Here is a 20,739-nt window from a genome sequence, read left to right as displayed (position 1 = left end):
GGGGGGAGGGGGCTGGCCGGTGGGGGTTGGGTCAAAAATCGGGTGAAAAAATAAAATTTTGAAATTGAAAATATTTTTTTAAAATTGATGTTTTCCCAAAAAAAGTGTAATTTGAAATTGAAGGAGAGTTTTGAAAAATGTTTTCCTTAATTCTTGAAGGAAAGTCATTTTCCTTAATTTCGAGGAAAATGAGTTGAGTTGAAAAAAAAATTTCTAAACTTTTATCCCAATCAAACATGAGAAAATTAAAAAACTAGAAAATATTTTCATTCGTACCAAACACACTCTTACTTTAAAATTATTTTAACTTGAAAAAGCCTAAAATAAGTTGATTCCAACAACCTATTTGGATGTTCAAAGGGTTGCTATAGCAATATCTCCATCAGGACTCACGAGCGTCTCGTCCCACACTTGGGCCTATGGGTGGGTAGCCCAATAAAATATGATTTACCAGTCCAACTTGCCAACAATTTCATAGCGATTAAGGACCCGTTTGGTTCAAATATATTTGAGAAAAAATTGAGAAACGGTGTTTGGACATATATATATATATATATAACATGTCGTTATTTGATAAATATATTTGTCAAGTATTCTAAGCTTCTAAATACTAAAAATAATAATAATTAGTATTTGATCCAAGATCTAATATTTGAGGATTTTAAAAACTATTCCAAATTTTTATATTTTATAAAAAGTACCCATCATTTGTTAATTCCAAGTAACATTATTTGCCAAATTACTTCATTAATAACTAATCCTCTTTACTACCTATACAGAGCATGACAAAAAAGAACATTTTGTTTTTAATAGATAAAAATTCAATCATGAATCTGTGACAAGTTTGAGAGTGTGATGTTCTTACCCATTGTTATTTTGTTGTTGTTGATTATCATTAATTATGTTATAAGATTATTTTTTGACGATACATGTTTATTATAACAAAAATACAAACTTAAAGGCATTTTTATAATTTCTATAACTTATGAGTATTAATCATATTTTTTGAAATAGTCAAATATTTTTTTCAAAATTTATGACCAAACGCATGATAATTTCATCAAAAATGATTTATCAAAAATATTTAAAAATTTGAGCGAAATACTAACTTAATTTGTACCAATTTTTTTTTTAAAAAGTTCAACTCGTCCTCCACTTATTCTTCAAATACTCTGTTCAGTATACAGTAATAGAGATTTTATGGCTCTTATCATATTGTAATCCCCATAAAGGTATATTTATTTTTGGGTTGATATTAGATTAAAAATATATATTTAGATTAAGGTGCTGTGAGCCAAATAAAATAAAGGCACCATAAGTGAGACATCAAGCCCAAATAGGTACACTGAGTGAAAGGCCAAGTCAATCAAACTTTCCTCACTCAAGGTACCATGAGTGGAAGTCCCCCTCAAACTCCAATTTGAGACAAAAATATCTAAATATTGGCCTTTTCAAAGCTATAAGTTAATACAAAAATGTGTCTTGGCAAGACTATATATATATATTGGAGTGAAAAAATATCTTCTGTTTTTTCTTGTCAAGTCAATAACTATAAGTTAGAAGTAAAAAATGTTTGAAGTTGAACTTGACAAATCATACGAAACTTAGATTAAATTAAAATGTTTGATATCTAGGGTTCACAAGACCACATTTTAGTAGAAAATATTTAAAAATCAAACACAAAGTTTCAACTTCAGTACATATGTTTAAAGTTTGTGATTCTTTTTTTTTTTTAAGAAAAAACTTTTAGAATAAATTAAACGATATCACAAAATTTAATAAAAAATTAACCACTCTGTGAGCGATATTAGTTTCTTTTCTAAATATTAACTCTAGGTAAGATTTTCGATGAATCAAATTAGATAAATATCACAAATATAATCATAAAGTTTTGGAATGCTTTTATCTTACACCATAGGACTTGACAACAAAAGTAACCTTTCATTTTAAGTCAAAAGGAAAATACACCTCCTTTTCAATGGGACTCAACAATAAATTTGCAAGCATGTGAATTAATAAGAAGAAAGCAACATGCATACAAACTTGTAAAATACGGCAGTTTCTCCCTACCAATTGCCAATGGTTTAGGATCACACCGACCATATCCAAACAGCCAAACTCACATTAATTGCGCGGCCAAACACTTTCACAAATTTAAGTAACCCTTCACCTAAAGCCAGCCAAACAACATATATATATATACTCCGTTGCATAGCGATATTCATTTTCAATAAGAGTATCAAAATCTGAAGAAATGGATAAACGAAGTAGCGGAAGGGGGTTTTATTTTTACTATGTACCTACAATTTCTTTTATCAAGTATAAATAATATAATTTTCCGCCAAAAAGGTTCGGATGAACCCCTAGCAATAAGGTGACTCTGTAACTGTATATACTAGAGCCGGCTCTATGCATTAAATAATAAGGCCTTCGCCTTCGGCCCCCAAATTTCGGGGGCCTCAAATTTTTGTCAAGAATAAATTATGTATTAAAATTTTTAGAAAAAAATTAATTATTTATGATAAAAAATATAATTTATTTAAAAATAAATTATTTTATCCACTTTCACATCTTTTGTACTTTGTTAAAAATGAGAATTAACAGTGAAAAATGTTACAAAGTGAATTACAAGTTCTTTTTTATTTTCTTAAATTTTAGTTTCAAGCATTACTCTAAGCATATTAAAATGAGGTTATACCAAGTCATCAACTTTTTGAATCAAATTCTATGGTTCTAACTCTTATCTTTATTTAATATTTATCAACTTATTACTTGTATCATTATGTTAACAATACATATAATAATTGTCTCACTTAAAGATGTTTTTCAATGTTGAGTTTGATAAAATCTTACCTAAAACTCGTAACTGAAAAAATAATATTAAGTACTAATAATTTTCATCTTAATAGTAATTTTTTTAAAATGAATAGATATATATATATTTCTTGATCATTATTGTATATTAACTAATCGATAGATACTAAAATTTAGATTAAACTCTGTATATCAAACAAAAGAATAAAAAAAGAGTGAGTTCTCGTTCATATATATGCCTCTCTCTAAGTTTTGAAATTCGATCGTGTTGAGCTTGATAATAGGAAAAAATACGTACTACATGCACGTGCTTATGACATGACCCGTTGCGTTACAGTGACAAAATTAGGTTGCATGGATTTTGCCGTTAGGGTTTATTAGTGGTACTAATTACAAGTTGACTAAAACATTATATTACTACTACAATTAATAAAATTATACTAAGTGTTTTAATGTGACAGCAAAATGACTTTTTGCGTGGATAAAATTGTATATGGCATCACATCAATTGGGCCCCAGATGGATTAATCTCATCACTACAAAAATTAACCATCACTATCATGCTTAATTAGTACTAATTATTTTGTTGGATTGGAACTTATCCAAAATTTAAGGTTCCATATTGGGTGAATATTCTATGCTACACATGTAACATTTATTCTTCCCCTATAATGGAAAATGTTGTGTATAATATATAGAAATTTTCTCTTCTTTTAAGACAACAAAAAAGTTATTTATCTAATAACTTTTGTTATAGTAAATCTTTTTTTTAGTCAAAATTGTGAAGCAATTCAAACAAAAACAATGTAAAAAAACTAAGATATAACTAACTACATAAATAAATTTAAGATTGTACATTATTAGTACATTACATTTATTAAAATAAAAAAAATTAATAATTTAATTCAACTTTTCTCAAACCATGCAAAATTTATCATACCAACACAAATTAATTGAGAAGAAGAAAATATATTTTTACAACCGAATACTTTTTAGGTGATCTAGTTTATAAAATGTACTTTGGGGATATGGATAAATTAGCCTATCGATGCCTAACTTTCATAGAAAAAAAGAAATTCAAAAAAGAAAATAGTGCATGCGGCTATTTTATTTTTTATATTTCGAGTTTAGTGAATTTCGACCCCTCCAATTTATAACTTTCGAATTTTCCGCCCTCCAATTCTCCATCAAACAAAAACATCATTACCCTTGTTTCTCCGCTGCGAAGCTCTTCTTCTCTCTCTATCCCTCTCTTACACTTCTCTCTATCTCTTTCTCTCGATCTTCACGGCTTCAATATCTCTACCTTTTGATCTTCAAAAAGCCTGGATTTTTGTTGACTTTGCTTTCACTGTTTCGCTACAAAACCTCCTCTCTCGATTCACTTTAGGGCTTACAGATCTGTTTTTCGTTCAGTATGTTTTGGAAGCTCACACATCTGTCCTGTTCGCCGGTATGTACTGGATATGGATTTATCTAGCTCTAATGCTTTCCTTGTTGTATTTCAATTATACAGACAAATTTGCTTCTGGAGATTTGAATTTTTTAAGCATTTTATCAGTATTCGATTCAGTATTTTTCCCCGAATTGGTGTTGGATTCGTGTGCAGAGTGTATTACTTGTGTTAGAGTTGAACTTTCGTGTTCATTTATAACTGGGAGGAATCTGATGTAAAAATTTGTGGTTTACTTCTTAGTTTTGTTTAATTCTGTGTTGCTCGTTATATTTAATTACTGTAGGTTCACTTAACTTGGTTGAGTTATTTGTTTTCCTTTTCTGTAACTATAAATATAATTGAAGTGATGATGTTTTTTTGTTAAGCAATATTTGATGGCAGAATCAAGTTTGTTAGAAAATGCTGTGGGATTTGTAAGAGTATGGTTTCATGAAGCGAATTTAAGATCATTAAGTTCAAATCCAAACATAGGAATCAATTAGAACTATTTTGTTGTGTATATTTATTAGATAAATTCCAATGTTCTATTTCTTCTGTTTAGAATGTACAACATTGATGAGGGTCTATGTTTTTAAGGTGTTTGGATATGGAGTAATCTCAGAATTGTCAATTTTTGATTGCACCGGTAATTGTCACCTGATCAGCAGATTCTCTCGTTGTGCGACTTTCAAATATGTGATTATCTCCGAGAGGGCACATCATTTTATAGCCCTCTTTATTGTATTATTTGGAAAGTGTTATTCTTCTCAATGTTGGGCCATTTGTTTTGAGGCAAAATGTCTGTTCATCTTTCTTATTGTTAAATTAACTGCTATATTTATTCATTATGTTTACTGATAAAAGTGCACTCTTTATTTCGTGGCTCTGAGCTTTGATTATCATTCAAACTTGATGTTCTAACTGTTAAAATATATTGCCGTGTACATTAGGTTGAAGAAGTGTTAGACAAGGAAAACTTCACATTGGAAGAGCTTCTTGATGAAGAAGAGATAATCCAAGAATGCAAAGCTTTGAATAGCCGCCTGATAAATTTGTAAACTCCCTCCCAGCTTTAGCTTATTATTTTAAAATCTGCACTGCAGTTGATAGTTTTAGTTTGTTAATTGACATAGATAGTTTTAGTTTGTTAATTAATTGACATACTGTTTCCAGGGATGTAATTAATATCCTTACCAAATATTAGTTCCATTAATAATTTCAAAGTTCATTGAGAGACTATGATTTTGTGATATCAGTTTGAGAGATAGAGCTCAGGTTGAGCAGTTGCTGCGATACATCGTTGAAGTGCCTTCTGAGGATGCCGATAGCAAATGGAAGTTTAAGTAAGTTATGACATAACCAAGCTTCAATTATCATGTATTTATTTATTAAATGTACACGTTCATCATTCAATATTTGAAAATCTGGTTCTGAATGCTGTTTCATTCTGTAGGTTTCCTTTCATCGCATGTGAGATATTCACTTGTGAAATTGATGTCATCCTTAAGACTTTAGTGGACGATGAAGAGGTACTGTACTCACAAGATGTATTTTATACACAAAAGATGCAGTTGTTCTGCTCTGATTATTTGGTCATTTTTCTATTGTGGTGCAGCTAATGGATTTGCTCTTTTCGTTCTTGGAGACCGACCGTCCTCATTGTGCGTTGCTTGCTGGGTATTTTAGTAAGGTACACTTTGATTCATCTACATCTGTCGTGTATGAAAAAATTCCTTTGTGCTATGTTGTTGAAATGTTATTTGGCTGATATTTCACATGGGTTTGATTCACACAGGTCGTGGTGTGCCTCATGTTGCGGAAGACTATTCCACTTATGAATTATGTTCAGGTTGGCATGATAAATTCTACGTATTTGGTACTTTGTACAGGCAATTTATATTTGTGGTGATCATTTTTAGCTTCTTTTTTTCTTACGCAAATGCATCATGTGCTTGCTAAGATATCTTTTGTCTGGTTAAAGACATATATGCTAGTAGAAGGATAAGTCAAGGTGTGCGAAAGCAAAAAAAAGAAAAAAAGGAACTAACTTTATTTGGGAATTGAGGCATAGGTAATTGATTGATTTTTCCGGCTAAGAAACAAAAGAAAATATTGTTTTCCAATTGAAGATTATGCATGTAGAATGTTTAACAAACTCTAGGAGCAACGTTATAGAAGTTTGACTAGTATGATGTGATGAGCTAGTTCTATTTTGATCACATAAAGATGAAGATTACGCAGTTAGGCATTAGTTCGAAAAGAAGGCTGGGGGATTGGTGTACCCGTCACGTCTACATGGGTCTTATGTCAAGCATATCCTGACTGTCTATGAGACATTTTCTTCCTGATGATGAAGGTTGACTAAAGAGCGTGATGTTAACTCATAGAGTCTTTAACAAACTCTAGGAGCAATGTTAAAGAAGTTTGACTAGTATGATGTGATGAGCTAGTTCTATTTCTATCACATAAAGATTAAGATTATATAGTTAGGCAGCAGTTCGAAAAGAAGGCTGGGGGATTGGTTTACTCATTACATCTACATGGATCTTATGTCAAACATAACCTCACTGTCTATGGGACATTTTCTTCCTGATGATGAAGGTTAACTAAATAGCTTGATGTTAACATAATCTCATTCTTCATGTTATTTTCATGTTTGAAGCAACTTTATTTTTAGTGGTACCCATTGCATCTCCTTGATGCCTTGCTAATATTATTAAAATTACTTCACTAAAAAAAATGTGGTGACTTCAATGTTTACTTAACTATTTACGTTACAACTATAGATGGAGCTCCTCTTGGAATACATTTTGCTTCAAGCATCTTGATTATGGGAGGTATATTGGAGAAGTGCTGACATAGAAATGAAGTTGATTTTATGTAGAGCACAGCTTTATGACACAGATTCTGGGTGTTTATGTTTTTTTTTTCCTCTTCCCCCCTCAAATAATCTGTAATTACATTGTTTCTTTTTGGTTGCAGACCCATCATGATGTTTTCCGCCAGATGGTGGATTTGATTGGTATTACATCCATAATGGAGGTTTGTAGCCTGGTTTTCCATTTTACCATTGACTACTATCTTTTTTATTTATGCTTCATTATTTGAAAATAGATTGAGAATCACTTTGCAAGAAAAACATTTTTCTCTGATGAGCTTTTTCTTATAGGTTTTGGTGCGACTTGTAGGCGCTGATATTTACCCAAACACTAAGGATGTCATGCAATGGCTGGCTGACAGCAATTTATTAGAAATGATTGTGGATAAATTGAGCCCCTCTGTAAGTCCAAAATAGATAATGTTTTTTTGCTTTGCTTATAGTGATATACTGATATATAATATACTACCATTGGAATTATAAAGTTTGTCTATATATTGGGCATGTAGTGCATTAAGTACCGACAATTTTTCTGACTTGATTCTGTCATTCTATTATCATTTGTTGTTTCCATGTCTAATGTTATTTGTTGACAGTTTACTGGTGATCTATTACTGCTCAATTTACTGGTTTAAAAGCTGGTTTGTTGCTTACTGAACAGCAAACAAAGTGTGAAATGACTTCCTTGACTTGGGAGCAGCAGGAGCGGTGGTGTGCTTGATAGGATTTTCCTACTTTTAAGGCTCTAAGTTAATGGAATTCCATCTGATGTCAGGAGATGGGACATACTACTATAGTTGATGGGAATTACCAATACATGAGGCACTTAATTTAGATACAAAATCCTCTCAAATTTTCAGTTGCATGTTCCTTTAAGCTACACTGTAGATAATTTGAACTGGCTTTATTTCTGCCATCATTTTCTTAATGATTGCGGATCACAATCCTGATGTCAGGATGGTTGAATGTGATTGAATTATCTAGTCTTCTACTAAGTTGCTTTTGGCACATTTCGCTTAGAAGATTTTTGATGTTGTGTTTTCTTGTCCAGAGTTCTCCAGAAGTACATGCTAATGCAGCAGAGACTCTATGTACAATAACCCTAAATGCACCATCTCCTCTTGCTACTAAGCTATCTAGCCCAAGGTTTGTGGGACTTCCCTTTGATATTTCCCATAAAAGTTAATCCCGTAAAAGTTAATTTTTTACACTGCTGCTGATAGTAAATTATCATTTTTATTTCTACTGAGAATGAAATATCATCTGCACTTGTGCGAAGTAATTTATAACTGATTAAGTTCTACAACTTTCTTTTGGTGTAGTTTTGTAGCAAGGATATTCAGTCATGCCCTTGAAGACTCACACTCAAAGTCCGCCCTTGTCCATTCATTATCTGTATGCATATCTTTGCTGGATCCAAAAAGATCAATTCCATCTCCCATGATGTATTCTTATCGCTGCCAGCATGTTTATGAGTCATCTGTGTGTGTCAATCCTGAGACTATAAGTGCAATGCTGCCAAATTTCAGTAAGTTTCCTGTTTAGAAATATTTACGCATATTTGAATTGCTGCATACTTGTTCAAATGACTTTCTACCCTTTTGGAAATTATATTAAAATTTTGTAGAAAGTGTGGATAGTAAGGAAGTACGAACGCACAGAGCCATCAGATAACAGGCCACAGAAGAAACATAATGCTAATATTAGTGATTTTTGCTGATGATTTTTCTGTCCCAGATATCATTATGAAAGTTAATATATGTCATATTTGACACAGGCAACTTGCTAAAGCTGTTGAATGTATCATCTGATGACAAGATTCTGCCTACAACATATGGTGAACTCGGGCCGCCTCTAGGGAAACATCGGTTAAAGGTTTGCTTTTAAAGAAAAAGAGTTAATCGTTTTTGTATCCATACCCAACTTTATAGCAATCCATGAGAAGGATATGCCAAGCTAGAAGTTCCATTGTTATGGCGTTAGTAAATAGTTTTCAAGGATCAACTGTTCTTATGTGTTGCAAGCGGTTGTAAAGTCCACTTGTAAAACTTGGTGGATTTGTTGTCATGCATTTCCAACTACTAATCTTTGGCGAGTAGCTTAGAAAAGCGTACTGACATGAAATTGCATGCAATGCCTGTCTGCATCTACAAGGACTGTGTTTATTGGTTGATAATTTCAGCTGACTCTTCTTTTGTTTGTATCTTAGATCCTTTTTCTTCTTTATTGTAGATTGTGGAATTCATTTCTGTGCTGCTAAAAACTGGCAATGAAGTTGCAGAGGATGAATTGATCAGTTCTGGGACAATTGAGAGAGTCCTGGATCTCTTTTTTGAGTAAGATTCTGCCTATGCTCCTGTACTCTCGATTCGGTGTACAAAAGTGATTGATCTTGTATTGTTTACTTTCTTACTTGTTGTTTCTTGTTTGATGTTCTAACAAGTTGGATAATTGCTGTATAGGTACGCATTTAACAATGCATTGCATCATCACGTAGAGAGTATAATCAATTCATGCTTGGAAAGCAGAAACAGCGTCCTGGTCGATCATCTTTTTGAAGACTGTAATTTGCTTATAAAAATTCTTCAAACGGATAAACAGCGCACAGTTTCTGGCAGTGAAAGTCAGGTTGATTTTAGTGAAGTAGCTGGTTTCCTTCTCTTTGATGATTATAGGCCTTGCAAATTTAATTCCTCTTGTTCTTATATTGTTGTCTCAACTTTTTGTACGGAATATGAATATATTCAATAATAACCTTATATTCTCATTGCAAACAATGATTAAAAATGTTTAATTGTGCATTTGTGCTTTTCAATTGATGCAGCCCACTTTTCCTGCTACTGGTAAACAAGCACCCCGACTGGGTAACATAGGGCATCTAACACGCATTGCTAACAAACTTGTACAGTTGGGAAGCAATGACAATCGCATTCGAGGACATCTAGAGGTGAGTGCTACAGTGATAGCCTTTAAATTTGTTACTTATACGTTTAATGGAAGTTTGATACTGATGATTTCCAATTTTAATTGCGAAAAGGTCCTGAAGCTGTAACTGTTAGAACTTACTATGTATATCTAAGCAGTTGTTTTCTCAAGAGAGCTCCATTTTGGATGCGGACAAATAATTTTGAACATACTATTACCAACGGCCAATCCACTCCATTCCCCAAAGTAAAAGAAATTATATAAGATTGAAGCTTGGCTTGTATTTGCGTTCTTGGGGAGGATGTAGTTCCATGGATTTTTACTATTTCTGATTGTAAATAAGATTTTATTCAATCAACAACAACATACTGAGTATAATCCCACAAAGTGGGGTCGGGGGAGGGTAAAGTATACTCTGAACTTACCCCTACCTCAGAGGTAGGAAGGCTGTTCCCTATGGTTTTATCAAGCATTTATTTTTTCTTCAAGAGTTAATATTCATTTTGTTAAACTAAAATCCACCCCATTTTATTTTAATGGCTGTATATTTTGAGTCAAGGATCTATCGGAAACAACTTCCCTATCTTCATAAGGTAGGCGTAAGGTTGCTTACAGACCACCCTCCCCAGACCCCACTTGTGCTTACACACCATTACGTTTCTCACTTTCTGTCGCTATTGTTGGCTTTTGAGTATAATTGTATAGCTGGGGTTGGTGCAAGATAGTTTTACATAGTATTCCTTCCCTTCAATTACTTTTATCTGGCACATGATTTTGTGCACAAGTTTCAGCTCCGCTTCTGCTAATGGGTTCTCTTTACCCCAGAAAAATATGGAATGGAGTGATTGGCACACTACTGTCTTACAGGAGCGTAATACACTCGAAAATGTCTATCGATGGGCTTGTGGGTATGCTTCTTCCTCTTCTGATTTAACTTGAACATTTTGGAATGTTAGATTTTGATTTCTGTAATATGAGGTAGACCGTAACGAAATTTTGTTTGGATGAAGCAATAACTTGGGAAACATACCTGGCATATTTTCATTAATATTATCACTGCCTCTAATAGTGGAAGTACATAATTTAGAAGAATAAATGAAGACTTTAAAAAGTTCTCCCATATGAATTCTCTTTAGACAATAGACATACTGTTGGTGTCATAAGAAGCACTCTCTTTGTTACTCTTTGTAGTTCAATGTTTGAATTTTCAAATATTAGGAGGGATTTGGAAAAACAGGTCAGATAAGAAATGGCTGGGTTAAGGTTGAATAAAGGGGATAAAGATGTGCTTTGTTGGTCTCAAACTGACATTGAATGTCCTGTTATAAGTTGAAGTACTGCTTAGATCTCTTACAAAATGGGTTAGTGGATTTCAACTGATTTTCTTAAAATCAAGAAGTGAAAAGTACCTTCGGAAATATACTTATAAAGTGATTGTAAGATGAGCTTATGTTTTCTCACCTCCTCTCATAGTCTTCCTTGGTTCCTGCAGCAAGTATAATAACACTATGCCTCAATCCCTAGCTAGCTGGGTTTGGCTGTATGAATCCTTAATAGCGTAAATGCTCTAAGGGTTCTCTAATAATACATACTCCAATGGTTATATCTCTAATATACTAAAGATTCTTCTAGTTTGTGTCGCCTATATATGGATTTTCAACTTTCTTTTTTGTGTATAAGCAGCCGGCCAACTGCATTACTAGATAGGACAAGAGACAGCGACGAGGAAGATGTTCATAACAGAGATTATGATGTAGCAGCTTTAGCAAATAATCTGAGCCAGGCATTCCAGTACACCATATATGATAATAATGGTGCTGAAGAGGTAAGCATTGTATACCTTCTCGTTTGAGGATTGAGGGGTAGTGTTGTCTGTTTGGTTGAGGAGGGCGAATGGAATCCATGATCTCAGGGACAAGTGCTCTGCAACCCAACTCCGCTTTGGGCTGTGGATCGGGATTTAGTCTAACTTTTGATTCCTTTGTGTTTTTTCTTGCATGTTAACAGGATAACGGAGCTCTTGATCGAGATGATGAGGTAATAATGTTTTCCTTAGTTAACTTGTCCTTTTTTTTAAAATATGAAATGGAATAGTTAGATAGCACGACGAACTGAAGACTGACTTGCGCGATATTCACTTATATATTTTTCGGTATCATATGCCGTAGTGTTCATCACAATGCTACATTCATGTTATTGTAGGATGTATACTTTGATGATGAGTCTGCTGAAGTTGTCCTGAGGTTGGGAGAAGAGCAAGGGAGGTGAGTTCTAGCTGTCCTGGCTACAAAGTTATTATTATCTGTCAGTTTCTTGGCATCTGGTATTATCTGCACTTCTTATCATGTATAACTGTTTTTTTTTTTAAAAACTTTTGCAGCAATTTGTTCACAAATTCGGATTGGTTTGCTTTTCGAGATGATAGAACTGGAGATGATCCCAAGAGCACCTCACCTACTGAAGTGATGGAAGACATTAACCTTAATGGAACAACAAATGGTGGTAATAGCAATAGTGATGATGAGGTGGTAGTTGGAGAGCAGGAGGAATTGGCTGAGAGAAAATCAGATGTAATGCCCAGTTCTAGTTCAGATGCCTTTAATGGAGTTGGTGGAGCCGATTCTGCTAATGGTGGAGACTTCAATCAACAAAAAGATAAAGCAGGTGTGTCAGGTGATGGGGATTTCTTCCATTTTGAGAAGTCAGACAGTGATGACCCGTTTGGAGACAGGCCTATACCTGAATGGGTTGCATGGGGGAATGGCTCAGTTGGTGGATCCGCGAATCCCTTTGAAGATAATGGTGACTGTAGCAAAAATCTTGCAAATTCAGGGGAGGCAGTAACTCCCTCGATTAGTCCCACTTCTTGCAGTGGTGGAGAGTCTATTCCAAATAGCGTATCTACATCTCCTGATTCTAACAAAAGTTCATCAGGATCTGATTCTAGTCAAAAAGCAGCAGCCCCTGTGCCTTCTTTGTTTGAAGAGGATGTTGAATTTGTTGGTGTGGAATTAGAGGGTACTGAAAAGGCAATGGAACATGCTCTTAAGGAGGGTATTGTTGGGGAAGCGGCTCCATTGAAAAGGAGCTTGGTTCCTAAGATGCCAGAAAAGGATAATACAGATGAGGGCGGGTCAGGAGTGAAAGAATTCAATGATGCAAACTTTTGGAGAGTGGATCAAGAAGTCACAGTACTGGAATAACTGGGGAATTCAGTTGACCCTTATCTGAATTTAGAAACACAGCTGATACGCAGGATACTCATTTTCAGTTTGGTGAGACTATACAGGTGTACAGTGTACTTTGTGTTTCAATTGGGATCGACACAAGGATAACCTATTGGTTGTTACTGATTTTTTTGTTGTTCCACTCTGTCCAGGTTTCCTTTTGATTAGTGAAAATTTTGGTTTCTCAATTCTCAATATGGCATATTCATTCGAGTTTTGGAGTCTTGTAGTAGTTGTATGGATTCTGGAGTTATTTCAATTATCAATAACATTTTTTCTTTGCTAACTATCCAGTTAAAGGCACATTTGTGGGATGCTGATTGAAACGACTCTCATCCTGCTTGTCTGTCTCATGCTATGATTGGATGAAATTGTTCTATCATCAGCGTGGGGGTTTCTATTGAATAGAGTCAAGGTAATTATATATATAAAACATGCCACAGAATAGCTCATAGTTCTAGCAATTGGGTTAAATTCAGTAGGATGACAAGGTCTAAACGATACACTTCTGTTTTGGGAATTCAATTTACTTAATTCTGTAGTTTCTGGAAATGTAAAATTTATTTTCAAGAAGTTGTGAAACAAATTTTTGATTTAAAGTTAGAAACTTATATTTATTTGCATACTTCAGATCAAGTCGTTGTCACAACTGTTTTGTCTAAAGGTGGTATGTAAGCCAATTCATTGATAGGGACAGAATAAAGGCTAAAGAAATAATCATAGATCAAGATCAAGTTCAGGTTGGCTTAGTCAGAAGTAGTAGCTCGAATTCTTACCGTCTTTAGTTTGAAGTAGCATCATTAATAATATCTTACCTCGGAGCTATGAAAGTGGAGTTTAAAAATGCTACAAGCATAGTTACTAGGTAACCCCTCTTTCGAGCTACAGATGATTCCGTACATTCCCTCCACCTCAAATATTTTGAGAAAAGGATAGTTTGTGCATAAGTATATTATTTTATTCAACCCTTTGCATTGAACATCAGCTCAAATAAAGTGAACTGGTTGGGATTTGCTGATGTACACTAGTATACTTTTTTTATAGGGTAATTTTACAGGTATAAAAAAAAATAAAAAATGGAGCTTGCTCAGGCTCAAACAATAATAACGTTTTTTTTTTATCGGATACATTCACATTCCCTTTAAAGTATTAATTAATTTTACTTAATTACTCATATGAAATATATAAATACGTATAATGTTTTTATTTAAATTTTTTAAGTTATATTGAACTTCCTCGCGTGTCCACAAACTAATATATAAATAAGTTAATTACATAAAATATGTTACTTTCTATAATTATACACATCATCAATTGAAATATGAAATATGTGTGAAGTTTTACAGCTTATTAAATCAAATGCAGGTAACTGAATGCGCCTTTTCAAAATTTTGCGTCTTAAAGTGTTTTAACAAAACACTATTTACTGTAACTTCTTTTTGACCTAAATATTCCGTCCTTTTCTTTGAAGGACAATAACGTAATTAATTGTTACGAGTAACCACGGTACAAATGGAAGAATTTTACCATTCTATGGCTAAAGAGATATATACTTATATCGCGAGTTGAGATCAGAATATCTCGGGAGAAATGGGTTAACTTTATCCAAAAAAAAGAATATTTAATAAAAAGAATAATTAGAGACGTACACGTCTGATCGTGTGGCCGTTTATGCACCCAAAATAGGGTGGGGGTGGGGTCCACCACACGAATTGAATTGTCACCAAATCTATGTCGTTTAGTGGTCCCTATCTTAAATAACAAAGAATTTAGATAACGACTATTTTTAGCTCAACTAAAATTATTTAAAAAAAATTTATATTACTATTATATACATCATAAAATATGAATAATTTATATCTTATGTTAGACATCAATTAGAATGGAGTTCACTTATATTTTTTTCTTAATAAATATGAAACATATAGTTTATCATTGAATATACGTGTAATATTTGACATAATTCGATAAATTCGTCTCTGTTGAAATTAAATCTTAGGCCTAACTCACACCCCAAAAGTTAGCTCAAAGGAAGGAGAATTGCTCAAGACTTGTAAGAAGTCCATACATCTCAGTGAAACTTTTGTCATTCTTTAACAGTCTCAAAATTAATGAATTGTTTTTTCATATACAAACAAATGTTTTTTAATAACAACTTGGCCCACATGTGGCTTTGGAGACGAGACATGCATACCTTTGATTCCAACGACAAAATCGCAAAGTAAGTCATAGTTTTGGAAACACAACGTTAATGTTTGTGAGCTGAATTTGATGAAACAAAATTAAAGCAGAACATGACTACATGAGGAGTTTGATCATTCAACGTGTTTGTAGGATCTCATTGAAAACCCCCCAAAAAATAAATTTAAATATTGGGATGATCAAAATTGTTGCCTTGAATTATGGTCTTCTGTTCCCAATCCATTGACCCACCCAAGTTTGCCCCTAGGATTTAGCTATTCATTTCATTTCAAAGAAATAATCACATACTCTAACTTTTTCAATTTTCTTTTATATATAAAATTAAACTAAGTATATGATTGTTGTTGTAATCAACACAGAGAGCTATTCCTACTACGATTTCCTTTTAAAGTAGTAGTTATATTTTGTTTCTCCAAGTTATAAATTGAATTGATTCAATATTTTTAAAATTATAGTTTTAATAATCAAATATTACATTAAGAACAATACTATAAGTTGGCATTTTTTAAATCAATATGACTTAAAAACTAATAAAAAATAGTAATCCCTCCTAAGATCATACCTAACTTTTGAGAAAAATTTAATATAATGTGTAATTTGACTAATATAATCTTACTATCAATCATTATTAAAATGATTTGTGCTTTATGAAAACCATAAAAGTGAAATTTTTCACATTAAAGTAGTCTTGTAACTTCAAAATGACTACTTTTTGAAATCAGTAGTTATGTAATTATTAAGGACAGAATTGAAAAAAAATAACTAGTTATTTATTGATTATTTAAATTGACAATTAATTTTGAATAAATATATTTAAGATAGCTCATAAATCATAGTAGATGGTGGGAGTATTAATCAAGATTTTGAATGGTTTAACTCACGAAAAATAAAATATAATAAATATTTTGAAATGAAGTTATGATAACATTTTAGTTGCATGCTGATGTATTTGTTTACAAAGTTCATTTATTTGAGCAAAGGTGGTTTGATTTGTGAAATATAAAACAAGTGGCTCCTATATATGTTGAGTCGACAATATCATGTTCAAGCTTATGAGGTTCAAATTATTATATATTCATTAAATGATGCATTATTTCTTAAACTTAATTATTAAGACTGTCAAATTATTATATTTTCAGAGGATTTAGTTAAATAAGCTATTAATGGGGTACAAATTAGCCAAATTTTCTTAGAATTAATGGAGTATGAAGTTACGGATTCAAAAAGCACACATAGTAATAAATTTGATATACATTGATTTTTTTTTTTAAAAGTATAGTGACAACTTAGGCTACGCTTCATGTCCAACACCCTCACGTGTGCACCTGCAATGCAATCGTCATTATTAACGTTGCTTGTTTAGATAAAAGTACTTGAGCTGATGAGAGGAAACCAAAGCCTGTCCCCACATTTCACTATATGATTAAGCCTAGTGTATTTCACGAATGAATCGGAGAAACAAAGGGCTGAATTCCTTTATGGAAGCACTCTCTCAACAAAGACGGACAATACATGATCCCAGTGTGAATTCTAGTTTAAACTTAGTAAGCAGAAGACAAAGAGTATTGATGTGAAAGAAATACACATAACAATTCACACATAAATAAAGTTGATGTCTTTTTTATTTAAAAAAATAAAAATACCACCACTAACATGTGGTTACAGCTAAAACATCCTCAAAACATATCATCCATACTACATAAAGCAGTTTAGGATTTCTTAGAAACAACCAGAGCCTTATTCACCTAGACAATAAACGATAATTTTATTCAAAAATGCTAAAGGATCCATCCTGTTCCTGCCTGGTTTGAAGAATCTAGACAACATTGAGGATCGGCAGATCAGTGAGCCATTTCCTGAAATATAAGATTTGTAAGCATTAATCACAATGTGCCAATTCCTCGAACAAATGCACAATATATGTCTTAACAATTATTCTCAAAATCTTCGTACAAAGACAACAGCCGCATGAGGAAGTATTCAGTTACTAACAATTACCTTGTAGCACTGTTGCCAGATTTCTTCAAAATTGTCAGTCTTTTTGCAGTCTTGATGAAGTCACTGCATTAGAATTCCGAGGAGAACATTGATAAGAACGTTTTACTAGAAAAATATCTTGACATGAATGAAATTCAAGAATAGGAAGTACTAAATACACCTGAATGGTTCATCTCCAATTTGTTTAGATGCACCTGTTGCATCTAGATAGAGCACACGGGTCACCATATCTAATCTTTCCATCTCAAACATGTCTGCAAGTCTTTTATACAGCTCCGCGTATGATCCTAGAACTGAGAGATCAAGAGTACGTCCTACGTCCTCCGAATCTAGGAATACTTTGCAGTGATCAGTACTCGCGCCAAGTTCAGCTGCGTGATAACCTTTATTCCAAAGAAATGTGCTTGATAGACTTTCTGAAAGGCATTTCCAGCCTGGAGTAATTCTTTCAGTTTTCAATTGTGCCCAATCGGAGTTTCTTTCTGTTTGGACTTGTGGAGGAGCATGAGTAGAGAGGACACTTGACATTTGCTGCTCGGTGAGAATTGGTTGGCCAAAGAGTAAAAACCGAGGTGTCTTCACGTTATCAGCTTTCTCCATCTGACTAGAGGTACCCATGGTAAGCAAGCAAGATATATTTTCATTGCTCTCTTTTTGGACCTTACTTGTGCCAATAGGAATTTCAGAATCAGCATCAGCTTGTTGGGAAGCGGGTGGTTGTAGCACACCTAACTGCAACTTTTCGCTACGGTGGAGACCTAATAAAGGTACTCCAAATCGAACATGCCTGGCTCCCTGTATGCCTGCAGTACTGCTGTCAGACGGATAACGAGAATAACTGCTAGACGTGAGGGGGTTGCCTGAAAATGAAGGTAATGGAAATTGACCGTCAAATGGAAACTGTTGTGGCAAACACAACCTTTTCCTAGGTGGTGAGTTGTGTGACAAGTTAATGTCAGGCATATTAGAGACCAATTCGACAAGCCATGGGTTTACAGATTTTACATTCTGCAACAAATCTGGTTCATCCCATGTCACCTGCAGTATATCACAGAGAGAAGTTTATAAACAAAACTACAACTAAATGCTACCACTGGAGACACTTTAATAGTACTGCACAGCATAAAGATCAATCTCAGTATTGGTTTCTCAATTATTCGAATATCCGGTTGCTAAATACGAAAAAAATTACAAGCAAATGAATGTGAATAACACAATATGTCTTTACTAAGTTAAGTACCATTGTTAAGCGATACTAAATAAATGGTTAGAATACACATTAGTTAGACAGCATTAAGTGAAAAATATCACGCATCTATTGATTTGATGTAAATACCGGTTGCAAGTCAATTCTTTTTTTTCCAAGAGCTATTTCAAATGGCAAATTGAAATAGATAAGCAGTTATACATTACCTGAAGAAGCCGCCACGGTGAATGAGGCCAACGGATGGGATCAACAACCTGAACTGAAGATATACTTCCCATGAACCAGCTGATCTGAGAAAAATCCTCGGTTTCAAAGGCCATTTTGAACCTCATCCCTGAGCACCATTGAACACTCATTGCAGCACGCACAGAAGAGGCCCTAACACAATATTCTGGAGTGCTTGCACCAGGGTAGTAAACAATTTCAAAAGGCTGGCCATTAGCAGCGAGATATGAGACCCTAACAACTTCATCAGGGCTCACTTTTCCCTTATCTCTAAATCTCTCACCATAAGAAATCAGATTTCCATTAGTACTACTGTTCTCGTCTTCCGTCACAAATCCACCATAACTACAAGCACTTGAGTTCCACCCTGATTGTGTTTCCCGTCCACCAATACCACCCCGCTTTACCCTGCGAATTCCAACACAAAGCTCATCATTTTCAGCCTTAACAAACACAACAGAGTCCCCTGCAACCAGCTTCTTCTTATTGACAAATGCACTCCAACCACTAGTCAATAAATGCCTCCTTGGCGTTCCCCTATAAATGTGCCTAAAATTCCAGGTTTCACCATGAACATCCTTTGCCTTCACTACTTGGACAGGCGGATCAGCTGTGAAATCCAATTTGGGGAAAATTGTCTCTGCACAATACCTCGGAACTGAAAAACCACCCCCATTATTCGCATCTGATTGAGTCAATGTCTTAGCAAAGAAAGCAGGCTTCTCAGTTTCTTCAACCACACTGTCATCTTCAAAGTCTTCAACCGGAATAAGCCGAATTTTCGCATAAACTTCATCAGTTTCAGTGTCAGCTAAAAACTTCACAGCATCAACTCTGCATAGAATCATCGGGGGAATTCTCGCCAGTACAGTGAAATCAACATTTGTAAATGTATGCTCAGCATAACCTTGTGGGAAATAGAACACCTTAGAGTTCACCGGAGGAATTTGTACCATGCTTCCTGTACAGGCATGCCAAAACAGAGAGTCCACACACTTCTCTTCCACCACCTCCATTTCAACACTCCACCAACTTGCAAATCACAAATTTTGTAGCAAAACAAAATAAATTACAGAAACAGAAGTGCAATAAACCTGCACAAATCCCTCTTCAACCCAAATAGCTTTAATATACTCCTACATGGTTATTTCAGAAATAAAATGAGACAAAAGTAGCTGTTCGGATCTGAAACAGAAATTGCAAAAAAGGGTAGAGAAAAAGACACAAACGGTTAAGATGTATCGTATTAGGGGCGAGAGATATTTGACACACGAGATAATAGATAACTTTTTTTGACCGCAGACAATTTACTACAGTAGAAATTATTTATCAGTTAAAAAAAGTTAAAAAAAAAAAAACAAACTATCTAGAACAGTAGAAAAGTCTACGTTTCAAAATTGACTGAATGTCCCACCAAATTTATTTTATCATTGCTTATTTTCTTTTTTTTAGCGTATGCATTGTATATAAAATTAAATGAATAAATATATTTATTTTTATGTACACTTTAAATGACATGTTTATATCTTATATTAAATTTTGTACTATATATACATACAAAATCACATTTAAAAAAAATTAATTAAATTTGAGAGCATGTTGAACTAAAAGAAAAATGTACACATGAATAATATAATCATACAAAACATAGATATATAAAAAAAAAGACTAGCTATATATTTATTAAATCAAATCAGCTCTCTCAACTTATTAATTAATGTAAGTTCGCTTCTTTTTAAAATGATGAATGAATAGCTAAATCCTCTTTGGTGTAGTTATCTTTTGTAATTAAATTTTAGATGCAATTGGTGTAGTTATGTAATTTTCG

The 20,739-nt window shown here is 33.6% G+C and overlaps 2 protein-coding genes across 2 annotated transcripts; one reads left to right on the top strand and one right to left on the bottom strand.

Annotated features, from left to right (window-relative positions):
- The first annotated feature begins 3,972 nt into the window (after positions 1-3,972).
- Positions 3,973-13,568, top strand: LOC107023199 (serine/threonine-protein phosphatase 6 regulatory subunit 3-like). The gene is made up of 19 exons (XM_015223810.2): positions 3,973-4,267; positions 5,200-5,303; positions 5,506-5,592; positions 5,703-5,778; positions 5,865-5,939; positions 6,045-6,098; positions 7,232-7,291; positions 7,419-7,529; positions 8,179-8,273; positions 8,450-8,655; positions 8,905-9,002; positions 9,360-9,463; positions 9,590-9,755; positions 9,952-10,074; positions 10,878-10,960; positions 11,736-11,877; positions 12,060-12,089; positions 12,255-12,316; positions 12,433-13,568. The coding sequence occupies exons 1-19, from the start codon at positions 4,232-4,234 to the stop codon at positions 13,253-13,255; spliced, it is 2,535 nt and encodes an 844-aa protein (XP_015079296.1). The 5' UTR covers positions 3,973-4,231; the 3' UTR covers positions 13,256-13,568.
- Positions 13,569-17,073: 3,505 nt separating this feature from the next.
- Positions 17,074-20,078, bottom strand: LOC107021796 (auxin response factor 18-like). Its single transcript, XM_015222506.2, has 4 exons — positions 18,893-20,078; positions 17,640-18,517; positions 17,480-17,542; positions 17,074-17,337 (listed from the first exon to the last, which is right to left on the bottom strand). Exons 1-4 carry the CDS (start codon positions 19,925-19,927, stop codon positions 17,298-17,300), a joined length of 2,016 nt encoding a protein of 671 aa, XP_015077992.1. The 5' UTR covers positions 19,928-20,078; the 3' UTR covers positions 17,074-17,297.
- Positions 20,079-20,739: the final 661 nt, after the last annotated feature.

This window comes from Solanum pennellii, chromosome 6 (assembly GCF_001406875.1).
Source record: "Solanum pennellii chromosome 6, SPENNV200".
Classification (NCBI taxonomy): domain Eukaryota; kingdom Viridiplantae; phylum Streptophyta; class Magnoliopsida; order Solanales; family Solanaceae; genus Solanum; species Solanum pennellii.
This window is presented reverse-complemented; position numbering and strand designations above follow the sequence as displayed.